This window comes from Rhincodon typus, chromosome 23 (genome assembly GCF_021869965.1).
Source record: "Rhincodon typus isolate 14 chromosome 23, sRhiTyp1.1, whole genome shotgun sequence".
NCBI lineage: Eukaryota > Metazoa > Chordata > Chondrichthyes > Orectolobiformes > Rhincodontidae > Rhincodon > Rhincodon typus.
Window position 1 is genome coordinate 2,809,020 of NC_063354.1, and position 20,739 is coordinate 2,829,758.

The 20,739-nt window shown below is 40.6% G+C and overlaps 1 protein-coding gene across 1 annotated transcript in view; it reads left to right on the top strand.

Moving 5' to 3' along the window:
• Window positions 1–20,739, top strand: part of LOC109917313 (C-Jun-amino-terminal kinase-interacting protein 4-like) — a 222,875-nt gene that overhangs the window by 159,571 nt on the left and 42,565 nt on the right. The window contains exons 5-11 of the mRNA XM_048611076.1: window positions 1,353–1,417; window positions 5,746–5,898; window positions 6,167–6,221; window positions 6,686–6,816; window positions 6,932–6,988; window positions 11,467–11,643; window positions 16,161–16,293. Coding sequence (XP_048467033.1) covers window positions 1,353–1,417; window positions 5,746–5,898; window positions 6,167–6,221; window positions 6,686–6,816; window positions 6,932–6,988; window positions 11,467–11,643; window positions 16,161–16,293 — 771 coding nt within the window. The remainder of the gene's footprint in view (window positions 1–1,352; window positions 1,418–5,745; window positions 5,899–6,166; window positions 6,222–6,685; window positions 6,817–6,931; window positions 6,989–11,466; window positions 11,644–16,160; window positions 16,294–20,739) is intronic.

The window sequence follows — 20,739 nt, forward strand, 5'->3', positions numbered from 1 at the left end:
ATTTGTTAAGCTAGGGACTTCGTTGATCACTTGCTGACAGAGGTTGTAGACTCTTGACTAGTATTCAGTGGTGGTGAGCATGCTGTTGGATTCTTTATAAGAGTGTAAGAAATAGGAACAGGAGCAGGTCATTCAGCTGCTTCATCATGCTGATGTATCTCATTCAATGCAATCATGGCTGATTTGATTGTGGCCTTCACTCCACTTTCCTGTATACCCTTCATAACCCTTGACTCACTTATCAATCAAAAATCAATCTATCTCAGCCTTGAATATATTCAGTTACCCAGTTTTCACTGCTGTCTGAAGAAGAGATTTCCAAAATCTGACAAACCTCAGAAGAAATCCCTACTCAACTCAGTCTTAGAATTAATTCTATCTTTAAATAAGGGCAAAAGGCCTGTTCTGTAGGTGATATTGAAAGAAACTGTAAAGCGGTTAAATCTTGGTTATAAGTCAAGTTAGGTTGACAGAAGTTTATTGGGCCTCTGTCTTCCAGTGAGTAAAAACGGTTGGTGGTGCTCCACTATGGAACCCTGGTAAAATAGGATCTATTTAGTAGCAACAGGAAAGAGAGATTTGTATCTTCTACTGTCTTCAATCTTGATATTGACCAGGGCAGGAAATGAAATGAAGGAAAATCCCCAATGTTATAATGTACACCATTCTGTGCCTCAGTTCAGCAGATTTGTGCTTGTGCTTATGCTCAGGGTCATTAAACAGCACAATACAGTTTTAATTTGCAACAAAACCTCTAATATTGAATGAAAATGTTACTCCTTAGGATACAGTTTGTGTAGGAGAATTTAAAAAAAAAAAAACCAGTCAGGAAATGGAGAATGAAATACCCCTGAATTGGCTAATGGGTTTACAATTTTGGAAATTTGAGCCAAGTTTACAACTCCTCACTTTTCCCAAAACTGGTCTTTTCCAATCACATTATAAGACAGTGGAACCAATAAAAATTTATGAATTGATCATATCTTGTCAACTTTCTATATGTTATATTTGAGTAATTCTATTCCATTTACCTGTTGCTTCTTGACCTTTGTTTCACATGCCACCTGCAATTGCTTCTTTTACAGCTTTGGCCCTTTTGACTGATATGGCTGAATTTTAGCCTTTGTATGGCGATATTACTTTTTCAATTGTAATTTTCTTTCCTTGAACAGCTAGTTATTGTGTGCATAATTAGAAAGGGTTTTTAGAAGGAGTTATTCATAGTCCCGTTCAGTATCAAAATCATCTTGTCCTGATGTACTTCATAAGGTGGTCATTTACAATTAGGGGCAATAGGCTGTGCTGAACCTGGCTTTGCAAACTGGTGATTGTAACTTTCTGCATGTGATTTATTGCCAGGTATGGGTCGTGAAGTTGAAAATCTCATTCAGGAAAACACGCAGCTGCTGGAGACCAAGTAAGTCTCAATCAAATGTTACTGCCCCCTGTTTCAGGTGAACTTGTCCAATGCAGCTGTCTCTTGGGAAGCAATTGTTGAGGTTTCAAAAGCGCTGTTTACATTGTATTGTTCTGTACAGGTGTGTTTGACTGAAGAGAATTTATATTTACTTCAGATATTTTTCAGTTTTTCAATTCCTAAGTCAACGTGGGTATTTGTTTAAGAGCACAGATTTATACTTTTGCAAAAGATTGAAGCGTGCTTTAAAAGTAGAATTCGGGGGTCTTGACAGTTTAATCAGTTTATTCAATGAGTAGTTGAAACATATAGGCCAGAAATGGCCAGTGAATATCACTGGTTTGTGTTGAGTTAGCTAAGCTCTTACTTTGCTCTTGAAGGTGTGATAGTTGGCTTCTGCGACCATTGTCAATTGTTCAGAAATTAACAATAGCAGCATTAGAGAGGTAACAGTGGAAATCTAATCTTTGAGTCAGTTTCCCAACAGCAAGGTCAAGAGGGAGTTTGCTGTAGGAGAAAAGAGAAAACATGAAATACCAAGTCTTCAACGAAAGTAACCAAGAGCTTATTTTCATGGATAGTAGGAACTGCAGATGCTGGACAATCTAAGATAACACGGTGTAGAGCTGGATGAACACAGCAGGCCAAGCAGCATCAGAGGAGCAGGAAGGCTGACGTTTCAGGCCTAGACCTTTCTTCAGAAAATCTTTTTTGAAGAAGGGTCCAGGCCCGAAACGTCAGCCTTCCTGCTCCTCTGATGCTGCTTGGCCCGCTGTGTTCATCCAGCTCTACACTGTGTTATCTCAGCTTATTTTCATGGATAATTTTAGACCATTGTCTATCTTATCTACTCTGAAGAAAGAGCTTAAACCGATCTCAGCATCCAAAGATGATTATTTTAATCTAGCAGTGAATTTTTAATTATTTCTTATTACATTCAGTGCAAATGAATCATGAATGATACCAAACAAGTTGCTACAAGTCCATGGGAATGTCCTTGGCAACATGTCCCTGTAGCTCAGATACTTTTTCTGTTACAGTAGACATTCGGGTATAATAGATACATATAGTAGAACCTATTAGATTGGAAAGTCAACAAGAAAGTATTTTAAATAAAAACCGCGGATGCTGTAAATCAGAAACAAAGTTGCTGGAAAAGCTCAGCAGGTCTGGCAGCATCTATGAAGGGAAAAACAGAGTTAACGTTTCAGGTCTGGTTAACCCTCCCTCAGAACCCTTCCTCGAGAAAGTATTTTTGCTGTACTGCTTTAGGAATGTTGGAAAATGTTTTGTGTTAAACTCTTAGCCCTAACAAGGAGAATTGCTGCTCATATAAAAAGATGAAGTCTCGTCAATTAACAATGAGTACTAATAATTCATGTGACCTTAATGCTCCCAAATCTCTTAAATCCTAACTTGAGTCACAGTGTGTTTGACAATTAAAAGTTAATGCCAACATACTGTTTTAGATTGGTGTAAACTCTAAAACCATACCTGGATTCTGTGGAAAATGCCTCTTTTTGTATCATCTAAGTATCTTTGTGCCAATCAGTAATTGTGAAATTTTTGGAACAGTGTGAGAAAAGCCACACCACCATCTTTTACTTTTGAATTGGGCAAGTGAACAGCAATATGCAAACCGAAGCCCTTTTAAAAATAGAATTTCATTCTGGACAGACTATTTCACATCTGCAGTGCAAACTGTAGTTTTAGGGGAAGCAATGGCCTAGTGGTATTATTGCCAGACTGTTAATCCAGAGACGCCAGTAATGTTTTGGGGACCCAGGTTTGAATCCCACCATGACAGATGGTGGAATTTAGATTCAGTTAAAAATCTGGGATTAAGAGTGTAATGGTCATAAAAACCAGTGTTGTCAGGAAAAACACAGCTGTTTCATCAGTACCCTTTAGGAAAGGAAATCTGCCATCCTTACCCAGTTTGGCCTGCATGTGCTTTCAGACCCACAACAACCTGGTCGACTTTTAACTGCCTTCTAGGCAATTAGGGATGGGTAATAAATGCTGGCCTCGCCAGTGAAATCCACATCCTGTGAATGAATTTTTAAAAAAATACCACATGGCTTTAAGCAGACATGAAATGCTCTGTGGCAGAAGTGACTCGGACTACAAAAATATTTCAGCACTTACAATGTTTAATCCAAAAGTCATAACTCTTTGAATATTTTCCCAATGAAATAGATACATTCTTTTTATTCTTATTGAATTATAACTTAATATAAGGAAGCAAAGTTCATAAAGTATTTTTCGATAATTAGAATCTATTACTGTCCACGTATATCCACTAAGTTGGTCAAGGGAAAGGTTGAGCTTGTATGTTTATGATTCTGTGAACAGTAACCAATACAATGGAAAAGAAAAAGACGCTGTAGTGATTCTAATAAGGTCAGTCAGGTGGACCTCATACAGTATGAGTTCCCTGTTTGGAGCTGTTTACCTGGACCAAACAGGGAGCCATGTTGGTTGTGGGCATTTACACTCCCTTTTTAGTTACCTAAAAGACCTTCTCTGCTTTTGGTTGCACTTCAGCTCCATGCTCCTGACCTCTGAGCACCCAGTACAGAGGGGTCCGAGCAGATCAGAGGATCTCCTTGTGGGTCTGCTCCTGGCCAGGCTGGCTATTAACAGGTCCAGGCAGTGAGCCAGTGCCCTCATCCTGTGAATGAATTTAAAACCAAATCCTCTGGGAGCAAGTTTGAAATATTGTATAGGTTAATTTTTAGAAGCTTTGGGAAAATCATTATTTTGATTAAACTCCAATGTTTATGTACAGGGCTTTTATTAAACTATTTAAAGCATTAAATTATGTGAAGTGAATCTGACTCAGATCAAAAACTGAACTGCATAGATTTATAAAAACATGATGCTTGATGGACTATATTTCTTGGCTTCTTGTGTATTGACTTATTTTCTTGGAATGGGCTGTAAGGAGATCGGTGGGGGACAGAGTGTGGAATTGTCATTGCCTCTTCATACAATCATACGGTGTAGAAGAGGACCTTTGGCCCATCAGTTCTCTGCTGCCAAAACAACACTAAATCTATACTGGTTCACTTTCAAGGCTATGGTCCTGGTGCTGGAATGTTATGACATTTCAAGTGCTGCCCCAGTGCTTTATATAGTTTGAGAGGTTACCTGCCCAGACAAGCATTTCAAATTCCCATCACCCTTTGGTTGTTAATTTTTAATCCCCTCTAACCCTGATGCCTTCCACTTTTAAAGGTATGTTTCCTTGTTGATCCTTTAGCTAACGGGAACAGTTGTTTCCAATCGACTCTGTCCATGCCATTCATAATTTTATATACCTTTATTGGGTCCCCCCCTCAATGTTCTCTACTCTAAAGAAAACAACCGAAGCTTATCCAGCCTCCTCATTGCTGAAATGCTCTATCCCTTGACATTCGGTTGAATCTCCCCTGCACCACCTCCAGTGCAATCATATGCTTCGTATCATGCAGTGACCAGAACTCCATCGAGTACTCCAACTATGGTGTAACCAAAGCCCTTTACAGCTCCAACATACCCTCCCCGCTCTTAACGATCTATACCTCGACTGATTAAGGCAACTGTCTCATATGCCTCCTTAACTATCCTGTTAAGCTGCGCTGCCACCTTCAGGGATTCATGGACAATCATCCTAAAGTTCCTTTGTTCTTCTGAGTTTCCTACTGTGTTGACCATTCGTTGAGTACTTCTTTGGCTTGTTACTTCACATTAATCGGAGTTAAATTACATCTGCCGCTGATTTGCCCATTTGACCAATCTATCCATGTTCTCCTGTAACCTAAGACCTTTTTACTCACTGTCAACCACTCGGCCAATCTTCATGTCATCTGCAAACTTATTTTTCATTCCCCCACATTCTCATGTATATTGTTTAAATATATCTCAAGCAATAGGGGACCCAGTACTGATCCCTCTGGAACACCACTGGGCATCGACCTGCAGTCATGCAAGCAGTCTTCTACCACCACCCTTTGTCTCCTGCCACTAAGTCAATTTTGGCTCCTTGAATCCATTTTTTTTTCCTTCCTCATGAGTGTCTGTGACAATGAGACCTTTTCAAATGGGGAATTGTGATTGTGTCTTCTCTGTATTCTGTTTGTTATTAATAGGCTTCAGGTTTCTTTTCTATGTGGGTGGAAAAGGTGCAATGCTTTCTTGTACACAGCTAGTGGTATTAGGGGTCAGCACTTATGGTTCTTCATCTTTATCCTTAGTATTATTAACTGTTTCTATTCATTACTCTTTCTTCTAACTCTAACCTGAAAAATTAACCGTTATTGTTACTTGTTCCTCTTTCTGTTTAGAAATGCCCTGAATGTGGTGAAGAATGATTTGATAGCTCAGGTTGATGAACTGACATGTGAAAAGGATGTGCTACAGGGAGAGCTGGAGTCGGTCAGACAAGCCAAGCTGAAGTTGGAGGAGAAGAATAGAGACTTGGAGGAAGAACTAAGGAAGTGAGAATTGGTTTATTGTTTCCACCACATCCATGTGTAGTATTGCTTAGCATGGAAGAATACAGTTGTGCGGATGCCTGTGACTGTGTGTGGTTTGAAATCGGAAATTATTGACCGTGCAAGTTGTTATAAATAGACCGTGCACCACACACTTGCCAAATCTTAAGAACGTTTCCTATTTTCAATTTTGGGATGTGCTACAGGAGCCAGTAAACTTCTGATCATATCTTCTCATCTGCTGATTTATAATTGTGATGTGTTTTTTCAGGGTTCGGTTAGAGGCTGAAGAAGCAAAGAGCAGAGCTAAGGAGGATTCTGATGAGGTACAGAATGTTCTGTCTCTCTTTCTCTCGTGTGCACTTTTGCGTTCTACCACTCTTAACATTTGGTTTGTAGTTTCTATTTGCAATTTCCATTCCCTGGTCTGCAAATTCGTTTTGAACCATTGAGCAGACAGCTTGCTTCTGTTTCTCAACCAGCATTTCTCCTCATATGGAGGCCTAATTCTGATAGTTTTGTTCCAAAATACCTTTTCCCCTATTTTTCCCCACCCTCGTTTTGTTGAGAAATCTACTGAACAGAGCTGTTTGTACATTGGGTCCATTGCTGGTACGATTTGCACAGGCACCAAAGAAAGTATCCTGGGGAGCTGGCATAGCTAATCTGGGATCTTCCTTGACAGATGGGGAAACTTGTGTTGTATTTTTGAGGTACGGATTGTTTTTTGAGAAAGCAGCACTGAACTTATGAAAAGCAATTTGATATGTCTTTCCTTTATTGAAAACAGAGTGATGTCCCCACTGCTCAGAGAAAGCGCTTTACTCGTGTGGAGATGGCCCGTGTTCTCATGGAACGTAATCAGTATAAGGAGCGGTTGATGGAGCTACAGGAAGCTGTACGATGGACAGAGATGATCCGGTATGAACTGAGTTACTGTCTCTAACTGGAAAAGTCATCTCTGTTTTGTTTTTGTTTCTTTGTAACCTGCTTCAGCCACAGTTTTAAATCTTGTTTATGTATGTTGTTTGTTTAGTGCCTCAAGAGAAAACCCATCCATTCAAGAGAAAAAGAAATCGACTATCTGGCAGTTGTAAGTACCTACTCTGAGAATTCTTACTACACTGGCCACACAGCTGGTATTTGGAATGAGTGATTAAGTCAGACCTAGAGAGGAAAGTGATGCATACAAGAGAGGTTAAAGCGCGAATAATACTGAATGCAAAATGGACAAACAACTCCCAATTTATATTCTGCAGACAGGATTTTGTGTTATGTGCACTGTCAAGTACAGAGAGAGAATAGGGGTGAATTTAAATTGATTGTTTTCTCCTCTAAATCCAAGACAGCGAGGTATTATTTGATTTAGTCCTTTTCTTTTCTACTTCCATCTCTGACTGAGACGCACGATACGGTGTTCCCCAGTCTTAGTTTTCAGATTCCAGTTTGTGAAATAAACCCACAGTGATTTTTTTTCTTAAAGGTGAAATCAAAGCTGGAATTTATCAACAAAAAATTGAAATGCAGGGGAATTGCTTGGCTACCCTATACACACACGAGAGCACTTAGGAAATTAACAGGAGAAGAGATAGGTTAAAAATTACAAGTTTTGGTAAATCCAGAAGTGTTAAAAATCAGCTTCCTGGAGGTCAGTGTCCATTAATAATTTCCTTACTAAGCTGGACCAAATGGTGTTCCTTCTGTAGGGAAAGTGCTTGGCAAACTTAGTCTACATTTTTTCCAGAAAATATGTTTAGTATAAAATTCCTGTGCATCTCCTTTAAAAATAGGCTCCTTATTTCCCGCACACATCCCATTAATGTAAGCAGATTATACACTTGGGTCTATTTATTAATAGGGGAGAGTTTAATTTTTACACAGGAATGCATAGCATTAAGGGGTAGCTAATTTCACATGATTGTCCAACATTATATTCCTAATACACCATTACAGTAACTTAACGGATACAGGTCAAGCCATGACTTCTTTCACATTCATGATATTATTTGACCCACCATGATATGGAAGGGGTAAAAGTCATCTTGTCAGAGCAACAGTCACCTTCCGTAATGACTCTGAGATTTATCTGGCCCCTTCATTCTTTGAGGTTATGACTGGGTTAGCACATCAAAGTTACTGACCAGGGACACGGGATTTGTGGTTCCCTGTTCTGCCACATTGCAGAAGGTGGAGCACCATCATCAGAGGGGAAGTCTCATTCCTGCCTCTTCCCGTGGATCTCTTTATAAGGTGGTGCTGCCGTGTGGCACTCTTTTTCTCTCTCTCTCTCCCTCTCACACGCGCGCACACACGCCCCTATGAGGTTGAGTATGGAGTAGGGATTTACATTGCCAGTTGTGTGCCAGTTTTTTTTTTTAGCAACATCCTGCCCCCGCAGGCAATTTTTCCAGAGGCCAAATCAGAGTCAAAAGTAAGATAAATGTCAAGCCAATGAAGGCCAGTTATCAGGATCCTTATTGGAATTTCCCAGTCAGCCTGTGGACACTGCTGCAGGCCCCCATCCACCTATTTGCCCAAACTGTGATGTCAGGAACAGGCAGCTGCCTGCACTTTAAGCAGGCCAAGAAACAACATCCATCCACCCCCGACAATGCAGACATACTTGTTGAGGGGCATTTCCTTCAGTGAAAATCTGTTGTCCACACAGTGCAGAGTCTAGACCTGCATTTGACCGCTTTGCTAGAGTTCTGATCCAAAACCCAATATCCTTCCCCTTGTCCTTGATGTTTAAATATGTTGCAAACCGATATTTATGGAAACAGCACTGCATTGATCTGTGACTTATCTCTGAATTATTAATGATTTATTTTCATTTTCTTTCATGTTCCCTGTTGGTAATCACCTTCAGACTGTGGGTATTTGTTTTGTAATGATTGTTGCTTTGGTTCCTCCTTTGACTGTAACTGTAACCTGCATTGAGTAGTTGTGTGTTTTTGATATATTAAGTTTGTGCCAGAGCGCACCTAACCTCTGGGGCAGTTGAGACTGGGTTTGTCTGAGCTGTACGAGCTTGTTCATGCTAATAGTACAGACTTGAAAACAAGATCACATTGTATTCTTTCTTTAGACTCATTCAGCTCATTTTGAAAAAGCATGTCTTTTTTTTCCTCTATGAATGTGTGTGGAAGGATCAGATGTGTGTTGGGGTGGTTTTCTAAGCCTGTGCTATCAATCACGGAACATTGGGCCAAATTTTATGTTTGACATAGAAAGGCTCAGATTTTTCAAACAGCAGTGATTAGTGAAAGTTTTGCATATATCCCATTTATGCTAATTTGTAAAACTGGTAACAGAGTGAAGTAGGGCATAAGAGAAAGGTTCAAATGGAAGTCTCCAGTTTTGCACCTCACCTGGTGCAATTGTCTTTTAATCTGAAATTGAGTTACAGTTGAAGTGTTGGTCGAGTGAAATCCCATTGTAAGAGTGTGAGAATTTGAATTTGGCTTAATAAAACAAGGAAATGAAATGTTTGTATCTGTAGAAGTGACCATGAAGCTGTCTGATTGTAGTGAGGGCAGTGGCAGACAGCAGGAAGAAAACCTACCATCTTTACCTGATTTGGGCCTTTAGGAGATATAGTACAGTATTATCCTGGTTGAATCTTAACTGACCTCTGAAAAGGCTACAAGTTACTTAATCATATTAAACCACAACTAGTTTGAGGCAGCCATTATCACCTGTTCGTGTAACTGAAAATGGCAATTAAGTAATTGCCATGGGATGGTCAGTGACACCGCCATCCTATGAAAGAATAATTTTTAAAATGTCTGTCTTGCCAGTGACACCCGCATACTGAACATTAATTTTGAAATAAGCTAATTCAAAATGCTTTGTGTTACTGCTATGTTAGGGTAAATGTGAAACATATTGGAGTTGTCTAAGGTGTCAGAGCTGAATGAATCAATATTTTACTGACTCAAGTCAGATATCCCTTTCAGTTTCAGCTGGGTGCTCCTCTTGACTCGTCGTAAATAGAATTGTAACCCTGTTGCTCAGTTGTTCTTTGCACCATCTAGTGGTCAGCTCTTTGAGGGAAGGCAAAACACTTAAAAGATTAGAGTAGGTATTTGCTAACCCAAATTCACCACATCTTTTCTGCATAGTGATGAACTTTTGTCCCAGATATTCTGCTTCTTGGCAGCTCATGAATTTTCCTCCATTCACTTCAAAGGGTAAAAATGTGGCTGCAGATGAGCCCAGCCAATTTGTTTTTTTGGTGGATAAACAGTCTGGGCTTTTCCAGAGCAGTGGTTGGGAGCATGTGCAATAGATTGTGTACAGAGAGAGATGATTGATCGAGGTCTTGATATTGGTGAAGGGATTCAGTTGGGTAAATTTCAAGAAACTATTTTCTCTGATAGATGAATCCACAATAGGAAAGTGTAATCTTAAAATTAGTACCTGGCCGTTCAGGAGAAATATTGTCTACTTTTTCACGAATATTAAAGGATATGGAGCTAAATTAGGGAAATGGAGTTAAGATACAGATTAATCATGGTCTCACTGAATGTGGAACAAGTTCAACGGCCTACTCGATGATCACCATTCACAGAACTATTCCCTAAGGCTGTGAATGTTGTAGGGTTTGGAGGTAGGGTAGTCAGGATGGATACTGTGATGTGCAAGGGATATGAAACAATGGTGAGTGAATTGAAGTGGAGGTATTGTCAACCTGCTGCCGCCAGTCATTTATACATGGAGCGTAGACAATTGGGTGAGGTACCATTGCTCCCACATATGCCTATCTGCCCCACTGCCACCTGTGGATGCATATTCAGCATAAATATTTAATACTCGGGACCAGGGGGTTGGAAGAATTTTTGGGTTTTGTGTCGCTGGGGCTGAAGTTGAAATTCTGCATTTTCAGATGTCAGCCTCTTGCGTTTTAAATGTATGATTTTAAAGTGCAGATGGTGCTGTAATTTTTTAAAAATGTGTTCATACGGTGTGGGCAGCACTGACAAAGCTTGCTTTCCATAATGCCTTTGAACAGGTGGTGGTGAACTGTCTATCTGAATCACTATAGTCCATGTAATATGGGTATACATCCAGTGTTTTTGAGAAAGCAGTTTCAGAATTTTGACCTAGCGATAGTGAAAGAATAGCGATGTTGATCAAAGTCAGAATAGTGTATGACTTGTCGGGGAATTTGCAGGTGGTGATGTTTACGTACATCTGATGCCATTCTAGATGATAGAGTTTTTTGGTTGGAAAATGCTGTTGAAGGAACTTAGCAAGTTGCTGCAGTATGATATAAAGCATTACATTGAGCTTAGGTGGATAAGGAATAGTGGAGGACAATGTTCTTATGTTTTCAAACAATGTAATTTGAAAATATAAAATTAGGCCAAATGAATCCACAGAATGTTTTTAACTGCATGCATGTGAACAAAAGCCGCATACAACCAAAGCGGATTGGTTTGGGTGGCATTGAGGACAGTGTGTGTGTACCTTTTTGGGGGAGCCTTTATCAGCATGTGTTGAATTTACAAAATATCTTTGTCTGTTTCTCCTTTCTATTAATTTTTTTTCTCTTTAATTGATCTCCAGTTTTAGCCGTTTGTTCAGTCCATCTAGTAATACAACCAAGAAGCCCATCCCACCAGTCAACGTTAAATACAATGCACCAACCTCTCACATCACTCCTGGCGTGGTTAAGAAGAGAAGTGGTGCGTTATCTCAGTTACCCAGTGACAAATCAAAGGCTTTTGATTTCCTTAATGAAGAGTAAGTATTGCTAGATTTGTAAACTACGTTGCTTTGCACTCCATTTTGTCCGTTTCTCTCCTGTAGATGCTAACACGTGGTCTGATAGGCTTCCGTGAGCAATGGAATCTGGCCTAAGTAACCATTCTCTGTCATGTGAATGTGGGTGATGAGTATTGGCACCAATTTATACAGGGACTACATTGTAAATGAACCTGAGCCTAACATCACTTGATGTTCCTGCACATACGCTTGCTGGCAAAAGTCACTGGACAATAATTTGGATTTCTGGATGTTAACTCGTTCTCCCCTCATTTATTTCCTATTGTAGGTAGTTTGTTGCAGCCTAGCGAGATCAGCAGATTGAATAGAGTTCATGAATAAAACTTGCAATTTTTTATTTCAATATGTTGTTCCATTCTACACCATCTTTTTAAATGTAAGAAGTTGTAATGCTGAAGGGAATGACCTAAGAACCATCCTGCAGAACACCACCAACGTTGCACAGTATACAGAAAGATTATGTGAATTAGAAGAGCAAGATTAGGCGACTAAAATTCTGTAGATTCTAGAAGAAATTAGACAAGGGCAGTTCCATAATCTGAATTGAAGAAAAACGAGATGGCACTGATGAGAGAAGCATCACGTGTACCAACTGAGCAGATTTATCTTGTGTCCTGTACAGGAATGCAGGATCTTGAAGAGTTTGTCCATAAGGCCATATTTCATAGGAGCAGAAATTAGGCCATTCGGCCTATCGAGTCTGTCCTGCCATTCAGACATGGCTGATATGTTTCTCTACCCCGTTCTCCTGCCTTCTCCCCATGACCTTTGATCCCCTTAACAATCAAGAATCCATCTATCTCTGTCTTAAATATACTCAATGGCCTGGCTTCAACAGCATTCTGTGGCAATGAATTCTATAGATTCACCACTCTCTGGTTGAAGAAGTTTCCCTTCATCTCTGTTTCAAAGAGTCTTCCCTTTACTCTAAGGCTGTGCCCTTGAGTCCTAGTCTGTCCTGCTAATGGAAACATCTTTCCAACATCTACAATGTCTGGGCCTTTCAGTATTCTGTAACTTTCAGTTAGATCCCCCTCATCCTTCCAAACTCCATCAAGCATAGACCTAGAGTCCTCAAACGTTCCTCATATGTTGAGCCTTTCTTTCCTGGGATCATTCCCGTGAATCTCCTCTGGACCCGCTCCAGAGCCAGTCCGTCCTTCCTGAGATATGGGCACCAGAATTGCTCACAATATTCTGAATGTGGTCTAACTGAAGTGCATCCTGGCTTTTATATTCTAGTCTTTTAGAAATAAATGCCAACATTGCATTTGCCTTCCTAACGACCGACTCAACCTGCAAGTTAACCTTAAGAGAATCCTGGACTAGGACTCCCAACTGACATTGCACTTCAGATTTATGAATTTTCTCCCCATTTAGAAAATAGTTTATGCCTCTATTCTTCCTACCAAAGTGCATGACCTCACACTTTCCCATGTTGTATTTCATCTGCCACTTTGCCCACTCTCCTAACATGTCTAAAACCTTCTTCAGCCTCCCCACCTCCTCAGTATTACTTGTTCCTCCACCTATTTTTGCATCATCTGCAAATTTAGCCAGAATGCCCTCCATTCCTTCATCCAGATCATTAATGCACAAAATGAAAAGTTGTGGTCCCAACACTAAGCCTTGCGGAACTCCACTAGTCACCAGCTGTCGTCCTGAGAATGACTCTTTATCCCCACTCTCTGCTTTCTGCCAATCTTCTATCCGTGCTAATACCTTGCCTCGAACACCATGGGCTGTTTCTTACTCCGCAGCCTCCTGTGGGGCACCTTGTCAAAGGCCTTCTGGTAGTCCAAGTAGATAACATCTATTGGCTCTCCTTTGTCTAATCTGCTCATTATTTCCTCAAAGAACTCTTTAACGGATTTGTCAGGCATGAGCTTCTATTGATGAAACTATGCTGACTTTGCCCTATTTTACCATGAAATATGCAAACAGAATTCAAGCCTTAAAGCAATAGGCTTTAGAGAGAGTTTTAAGGCGTTGGGAGGAGAAAGGTGAAATTTAGCTTTTTACAGTCTTATAGCGATAGCAAAATTCCATTTAATGTTCTGTGAGATGATGAAGGAAAGAATATTGATTGGTCCTGTAAGAAATAGAAATAAGCGTAAGTTGTTTGGCCTCTCAAGCCTGCTTCACCATTCAATAGGGATCATGGCTGATCCATCATTCCTAACATCCACTTTACTGCATTTTCCGTGTAACCCTTGATTCCCCAACTGATCAAAATAATCTGTCTATTGCAGCCTTGAATGTACACCAGGAGTCTGCCACCCCATGCCCCAACCACCGTTCTCTGTTGCAAGGAGTTTCAAAGACATTCAACCCTCTGACAGAAGAAATTCATCCACATCTCAGTCTTAAATTGGCACTCCTTTATTCTGAGACTATGTCCTGTGATCCTAGACACACCCTATAAGGGAAACCTCCTCACCGCATTTATCCTGCCAAGAAAGAACCTGGAATTAAGGGTCTAATGATGACCATGAAACCATTTTGATTGTTGGAACACCCATCTGGCTCACTAATGTCCTTTAGTGAAGCAACCTGTCATCCTTACCTGGTCTGGCCTGTATGTGACTCCAGACCCACAGCAATGTGGTTGATTCTTAACCCTCGATAAATGCTGACTTAGCTAGTGCTGTCCGCATTTCTGTGAATGAATTTAAAAAAAGGGTCTTGGAATCCAAAATAATTGCCAAAGTATTCAAAGAAGTAAGCATTCCTGTGATGGACAGCACTGAGAGCAAGTTTGCTAGTGGGATGGCCATGCTGAAGACTGTATATCTGGCCAGGGATTGGGGTGATCTTCCAAGGTTGTGGATAATTTGAAAATTAACAGTAGTTTCAGGTACAAAAATAAAGTTGCTGGAAAAGCTCAGCAGGTCTGGTAGCATCTGTGAAGGAGAAAACAGAGTTAACATAGAATATAGAACAGTACAGCACAGTACAGGCCCTTCGGCCCACGATGTTGTGCCGAACTTTTACCCTAATTCTAAGGTCTATCTAACCTCCACCCCTACTTTATACTATCATCCATATGCCTATCTAATAGCCACTTAAATGCCCCTAATGAGGCCAACTCCACTACCCTCTCCGGCAATGCATTCCACGCCCCTACCACTGTCTGAGTAAAGAACCTACCTCTGGCGTCTCCCCTATATCTACCTCCACTCACTTTAAAACTATGCCCCCTCATAACAGGTACCTCCACCCTAGGAAAAAGCCTCTGGCTGTCCACTCTATCTATACGTCTGATCATTTTGTACACCTCTATCAAGTCACCTCTTATCCTTCATCGTTCTAAAGAGAAAAGACCTAGCGCTGTCAACCTTTCCTCGTAAGACCTTCCCTCCATTCAAGGCAACATCCTGGTAAATCTCCTCTGCACCTTTTCCAACGCTTCCATATCTTTCCTGTAATGAGGCGACCAGAACTGGACGCAATACTCCAGATGTGGCCGAACCAGGCTTTTGTATAGCTGGAGCATAACTTCATGGCTCTTGAGCTCAATCCCTCTATTAATGAAAGCTAACACACCATATACCTTCTTAACAACTCTATCCACCTGGGTGGCAGCTTTTAGGGAACTGTAGACATGAACGCCGTGATCCCTCTGCTCCTCCACACTGCCAAGAATCTTTCCGTTAACCCTGTATTCTGCTTTCAAATTTGTCCTTCCGAACTGAATCACCTCACACTTTTAAACGTTTCAGGTCCGATGACCCTTCCTCAGAACTTGGGTAGTAGTTTCAGGTACTGGGGAGACGAGAAAGGTGGTAGGTTCTGAAGACTTTGGAGAGGAGCAGTTTACCGACCAAGTAGACAAATATGGAGATACGTACTGTGAGGGTGATGGAAGGAATGCCAATAGAACTACGTAATACAGAAATAACACAAGGTGGAGCTGGAGGAACACAACAGGCCAGGCAGCATCAGAGGAGCAGGAAAGCTGATGTTTCGGGAAAATTTTCTGAAGAAGGGTCCCGACCCGAAATGTCAGCTTTCCTGCTCCTCTAATGCTGCATGGCCTGTTCTGTTCCTCCAGCTCCACACTGTGTTATCTCTGATTCCAGCATCGGCAGTTCTTACTATCTCTACGTAATTGTCTTGTCTTGTAAATTTGCAACTTCCCCTGCAACATAGCTTTTTGAAAAAAGTAAAGCACAGTGCACGCAGAGTGGTATCCTTCTGTTTGCATCATTGTTTGCCTTCCTTTCAATCTGTCAAGGTTGTTGAGAAGGTACTGAATGCTTCTTGTACAGAGTTGGGCTAGAAATTCAATGTCCAAACCTTGTTACGCCCAGTGAGCTGTTTAATCAGTAAACTGAGAAGCGGTTGTTTCCCTATCCTGTTTGTCCGAAAATAAAAAAGGTAAGGTAAATTCTAGATGTTTAAATCATTTGAAAATATGAGCTTATGCATGCAAAATGTTGAAATAACAAAGCAATAACTTTATTTTATGTTAGTGGCAGTGAGAATACTTCAGCCATTCGTAGGGAGCAGAAGAGGGAACAGTATCGTCAAGTAAAAGCTCATGTACAGAAAGACGATGGCCGCATTCAGGCCTATGGTTGGAGTCTGCCTCCAAAATTTAAACAGGTAACACTTCACAATCTTTGTTTTCTGAAAGTTATGTTCCTCACTAATAACACATTCAATTTTGGGCAAAAGTCATTAGTCACTGTTGCTATTGTTATGCAGTTTACAATCTCTGCCAAATACATGACTCTACCCTGAATTTAGAATTTCCTTACTCACCCATACATTTTCAGCAATGCATTTGTCCAGCTGCTAGGATACTGAATAGAGCTGTTGTCGAGCAGGTTTTGTTTTGAATTCTTCTTAACTATAATATTTATACAGAATTATTATTTGTCTGATTCTGCAAATTAATATGTGTCTTTTGTATGTATCAAAAATGTTAATGTAAGTACATTTTGCTTGTTAGATCTTGCATTCCAAGTCCCGATATACTAGTATAGAAATCAACATCTGAAACAAAAACACAAACTCAGCATGTCTGGCAGCATCTGTGGGAAGAAACCAGACCCCAAAAAGCAATTATCATTTTCTAGCTGGGTTCTGTCGTGTTATATGCAGTAAAATAGATCTGGATCTTAATTAAGACTGGATCCCAAGCAGAAAGATTCACTTTAAGTAGATTTTAAGATGCCATGAAAAATAGTTAGATGATCACATGAAGTGCCATAGTATACAAGGCTGTGAGCCAAATGCTGGAAAATGGAACTGAAGTAGACAGGTGTTTGATGACTGTCACAGGCATGATAGCCTAAGAGCCTGTTTCCTCACAATAAAACTCTAGGACTCTGTAATACCTAGAGCTTGAAATCGGAAGAAACTTTCCAGCCGATAAATGTGGTTTTTGCAGGCTGTTTACTTTACAACCTTTTCCTTGTTTGGGAACCAGCTGCAAGAGGCACTTAGAAACATAGCAAATAGAAGCAGGAGTAGACCGTTCGGTCCTTCAAGCCTGCTGTACCATCCGTTTTGATCATAGCTGATCATCCAACTCAATAGACTGCCTCTGCTTATCCCAATATCCTTTGATCCCTTTAGCCCCAGTTATTATATCCAGCTCCTCCTTGAAATCACACAATGTTTTGGCCTCAACTGCTTTCTGTGGTAATGAATTTCACAGGCTCCCCACTTTCCGGGTGAAGAAAATCCTTCTTACCTGAGTCCTAAATGATTTGCCCCTTATCCTTAGACTGTCCACCCCTGCTTCTGACTACCCACTGTCAGGAACATGCTTCCTGCACCTACTATATCTAGTCATGTTGAGATTTTCTAGGTTCCTATGAGAACGAACCCTCATTCTTCTGAAGTCCGAACGAATACAATCCTAACCAAGTCAAGCTCTCTTAATGCGTCAGTCCCGCCATCCCAGGAACTAGTGTAGTAAACCTCGGCTGTGTTCCCTCTATAGTGAAAGCATCCTTCTTCGTGTGTGATTTCCCTTTTATAAATTCATGTTGACTCCGTCCAGTCCTACCACTGTTTTCTAAGTGCTCAGCTATTAAATCTTTTACAATGGACTAACATTTTCTCCAGCACCAACATCAGGATGACTGATCAATATTATTAGCATCCAAGTTTCTAATTTGGACTGGGGTGTTCCATCCTTGTGAATTGTTGACTTGTAATTGTGATGACTGAAATGCTTCCATACATGTTGTCATTTGCAAGAACTCAACTAAACTGTTTGTTCCTGTTAAATACAGTTGATAAATGGAAACTTGTGCAGTTAGGATTCAAGCAGCCTAACCTTTTAAATGCTACTGCATTTCAAGGCAGCAGCCTGCCTGTCTTGCTCCTTTGAAGACTGTAGTTGTGATTAAATGAATGAAGCAGACCAGACTGTTTGCATCTTCTCTGTTAATTGTTTTCAAAATTTCATTGCAACAGTCAGTGTCATACCTTCCGTGCCAGCTCAAAGTGGCGAAGACTCGTGCATAATGGAACTCTTCTATTAGGATTTCAACAACTAGTCATAACCATTAGTGCCAGCATGCAAGTTCAGACTTTCAAATCTAATCTGTTATATATCCTGCTCAGTCCTCCAGCTCTTCCCATTTATTTCTCAACATCTGTTTCCAAGACTCAACCACAAGTTTTGAGTGTCAGTGCCATGAGTTGCCATTTCCTTTTGCAGTCAAAGTTTATTTTCCAAAATCACGGTTTGTGATTATTTTCTGTCACTTTCCTTAGCTTCTTCCTGAAGTGTCTAATATTGTCACCAGTCCGTTAGCAAGTTTATTACATAAAATACAGTATGCAAATACAAATTGTCATATTGAAGGAAATTAATTCAGTGAAGATAAGCATAACATTCACTTTAAATTGTTTAGTAAGTATGCTTCACTTATGTTGTAACTTTTCTTGTGTTTGGAATTTGTTAATCTGCTTTCAAGAAGGAGTTAGATATATTCCTTATGATCAAAGGGCATGGGGAGAAAGCAGGAACAGGGTACTGAGTTAGATGATCATGCTGAATGGCAGAGCAGGCTTGGGCTGAATGTCCTATTCCTGATCCTATTTTCTATGTTTCTACATTTTGCAGAGTTTGGAGCTTTTTAACATTGCTTAATTTTTAAGTTTAATTTGATTACCTTAACGTCTGTTGCAAACATTTTGTTCTATGACTTCTGCTTAACGATATAATGAGGAATAGAGCTTTGCTTTTTATGTGGAAGTTGTAATGCATGGAGAGAGAAAGTCTGCTTTAATTGAGTTGCACTGTTGCAGACAGCTACCCTAAACCTTGAAACCACTGTGAAAGAAGAGAGCTGCTGCTTTACTGCCACACTTAGACCAACAGACATATTATTGATACGATTGTATATTAAGTGACTAAGCCCATCAGTTAAATTAATTAATACTTCAGTGAAGGATGGCTGTAGGGCTGTACTTGCAGACATGATATTGCATCTATTATTGCTGCAGTATTAGGTTTGCTTGCGTGGCATTCCCAACACAATTATGTTACGAGTAAATTCATGTGAATCTAAGTGTCTGCACTTAATCTGACGTTGTGATAAAGTGCAAATTAAATGAGTTTGTGTTTGTCACACAAATTGAAATGGTGTTTAAGGCGGTCAGTGCAGCGTGTATCCAATGAAGAACCACAGTATTCTGTTCCATTTCTGCAAAATATGTTCCTGAATCTTGTGTTTGGAAGTGCATTCTAACTTCTGTAACTTTATTTGGAAAAGCCAATAAAATCCAAAGGAAAAGCTAACCTCTGGATTCTAGAAGAGAAACTCTCCTTGGTCCCTAATTCTAAAATACTCATTGTCTCCATTTGAAGAAATGTTGCGTCACCTGGAGCTGTTTTTGGTCAATATTGGGACAACTAACTGTCCTTTCTACTGATGGTTTATAGAATCATAGAGTCATACAGTATGGAAGCAGACCCTTCAGTCCAACTTCTCTGTGCTGACCAGACATCCTAATCTGACCTAGTCCCATTTGCCGGCATTTCTTTGCAATAAATGATAATCTGGAGGAAAAAATCTCAATTGTTCAAAAAATATGTTAAAATTAAAAGCATATTGGTTTTAAAAGTAATTAATTTTTAAGATGTTATTTGTAGTGTTTTCTCATTATTGGGTGAGGTTGACTTGTGCAATGCTGACATTCTGGTTCATCATTTTTAAAATACTCCTCAAAACTTACAGGTGTCCACTCCCTGGCTAAAGATTCTTGGAACATTTCTAAATAGTCTGTATGTTCATTTTCATTTTCTGCCTCAGTCTGTGAGACATATTCAGTCAAGGATATCTTTATAGGGGAGTGATAGTAGGAACTGCAGGTGCTGGAGAATCTGAGATAACAAGGTGTAAAGCTGGATGGACACAGCAGGTCAAGCAGCATCAGAGGAGCAGGGAAGCTGACGTTTTGGGCCTAGACCCTCGTTCAGAAATGGGGGAGGGGAAGGGGGTTCTGAAATAAAGAGGGAGAGGGGGAGGCGGATAGAAGATGGATAGAGGAGAAGATAGGTGGAGAGGAGACAGACAGGTCAGAGAGGTGGGGGTGGAGCCAGTAAAGGTGAGTGTAGGTGGGGAGTTAGGGAGGGGATGGGTCAGTCCAGGGAGGACGGACAGGTCAAGGGGGCAGGATGAGGCTGGTAGGTAGGAGATGGTGGTGGGGCTTGAGGTGGGAGGAAGGACAGGTTAGGGAGGCGGGGACAAGCTGGGCTGGTTTTGGGATGCGGTAGGGGCAGGGGAGATTTTGAAGCTTATGAAGTCCACATTGATACCATTGGGCTGCAGGGTTCCCAAGCAAAATATGAGGTGCTGTTCCTGCAACCTTCAGGTGGCATCGTTGCGGCATTGCAGGAGGCCCAGGATGGACATGTCATCTAAGGAATGGGAGGGGGAGCTGAAATGGTTCGCGACTGGGAGGTGCAGTTGTTTGTTGCGAACAGAGCGTAGGTGTTCCGCAAAGGGGTCCCCAAGCCTCCGCTTAGTTTCCCCGATGTAGAGGAGGCCACATCTGGAACAGCGGATACAGTACACCACATTA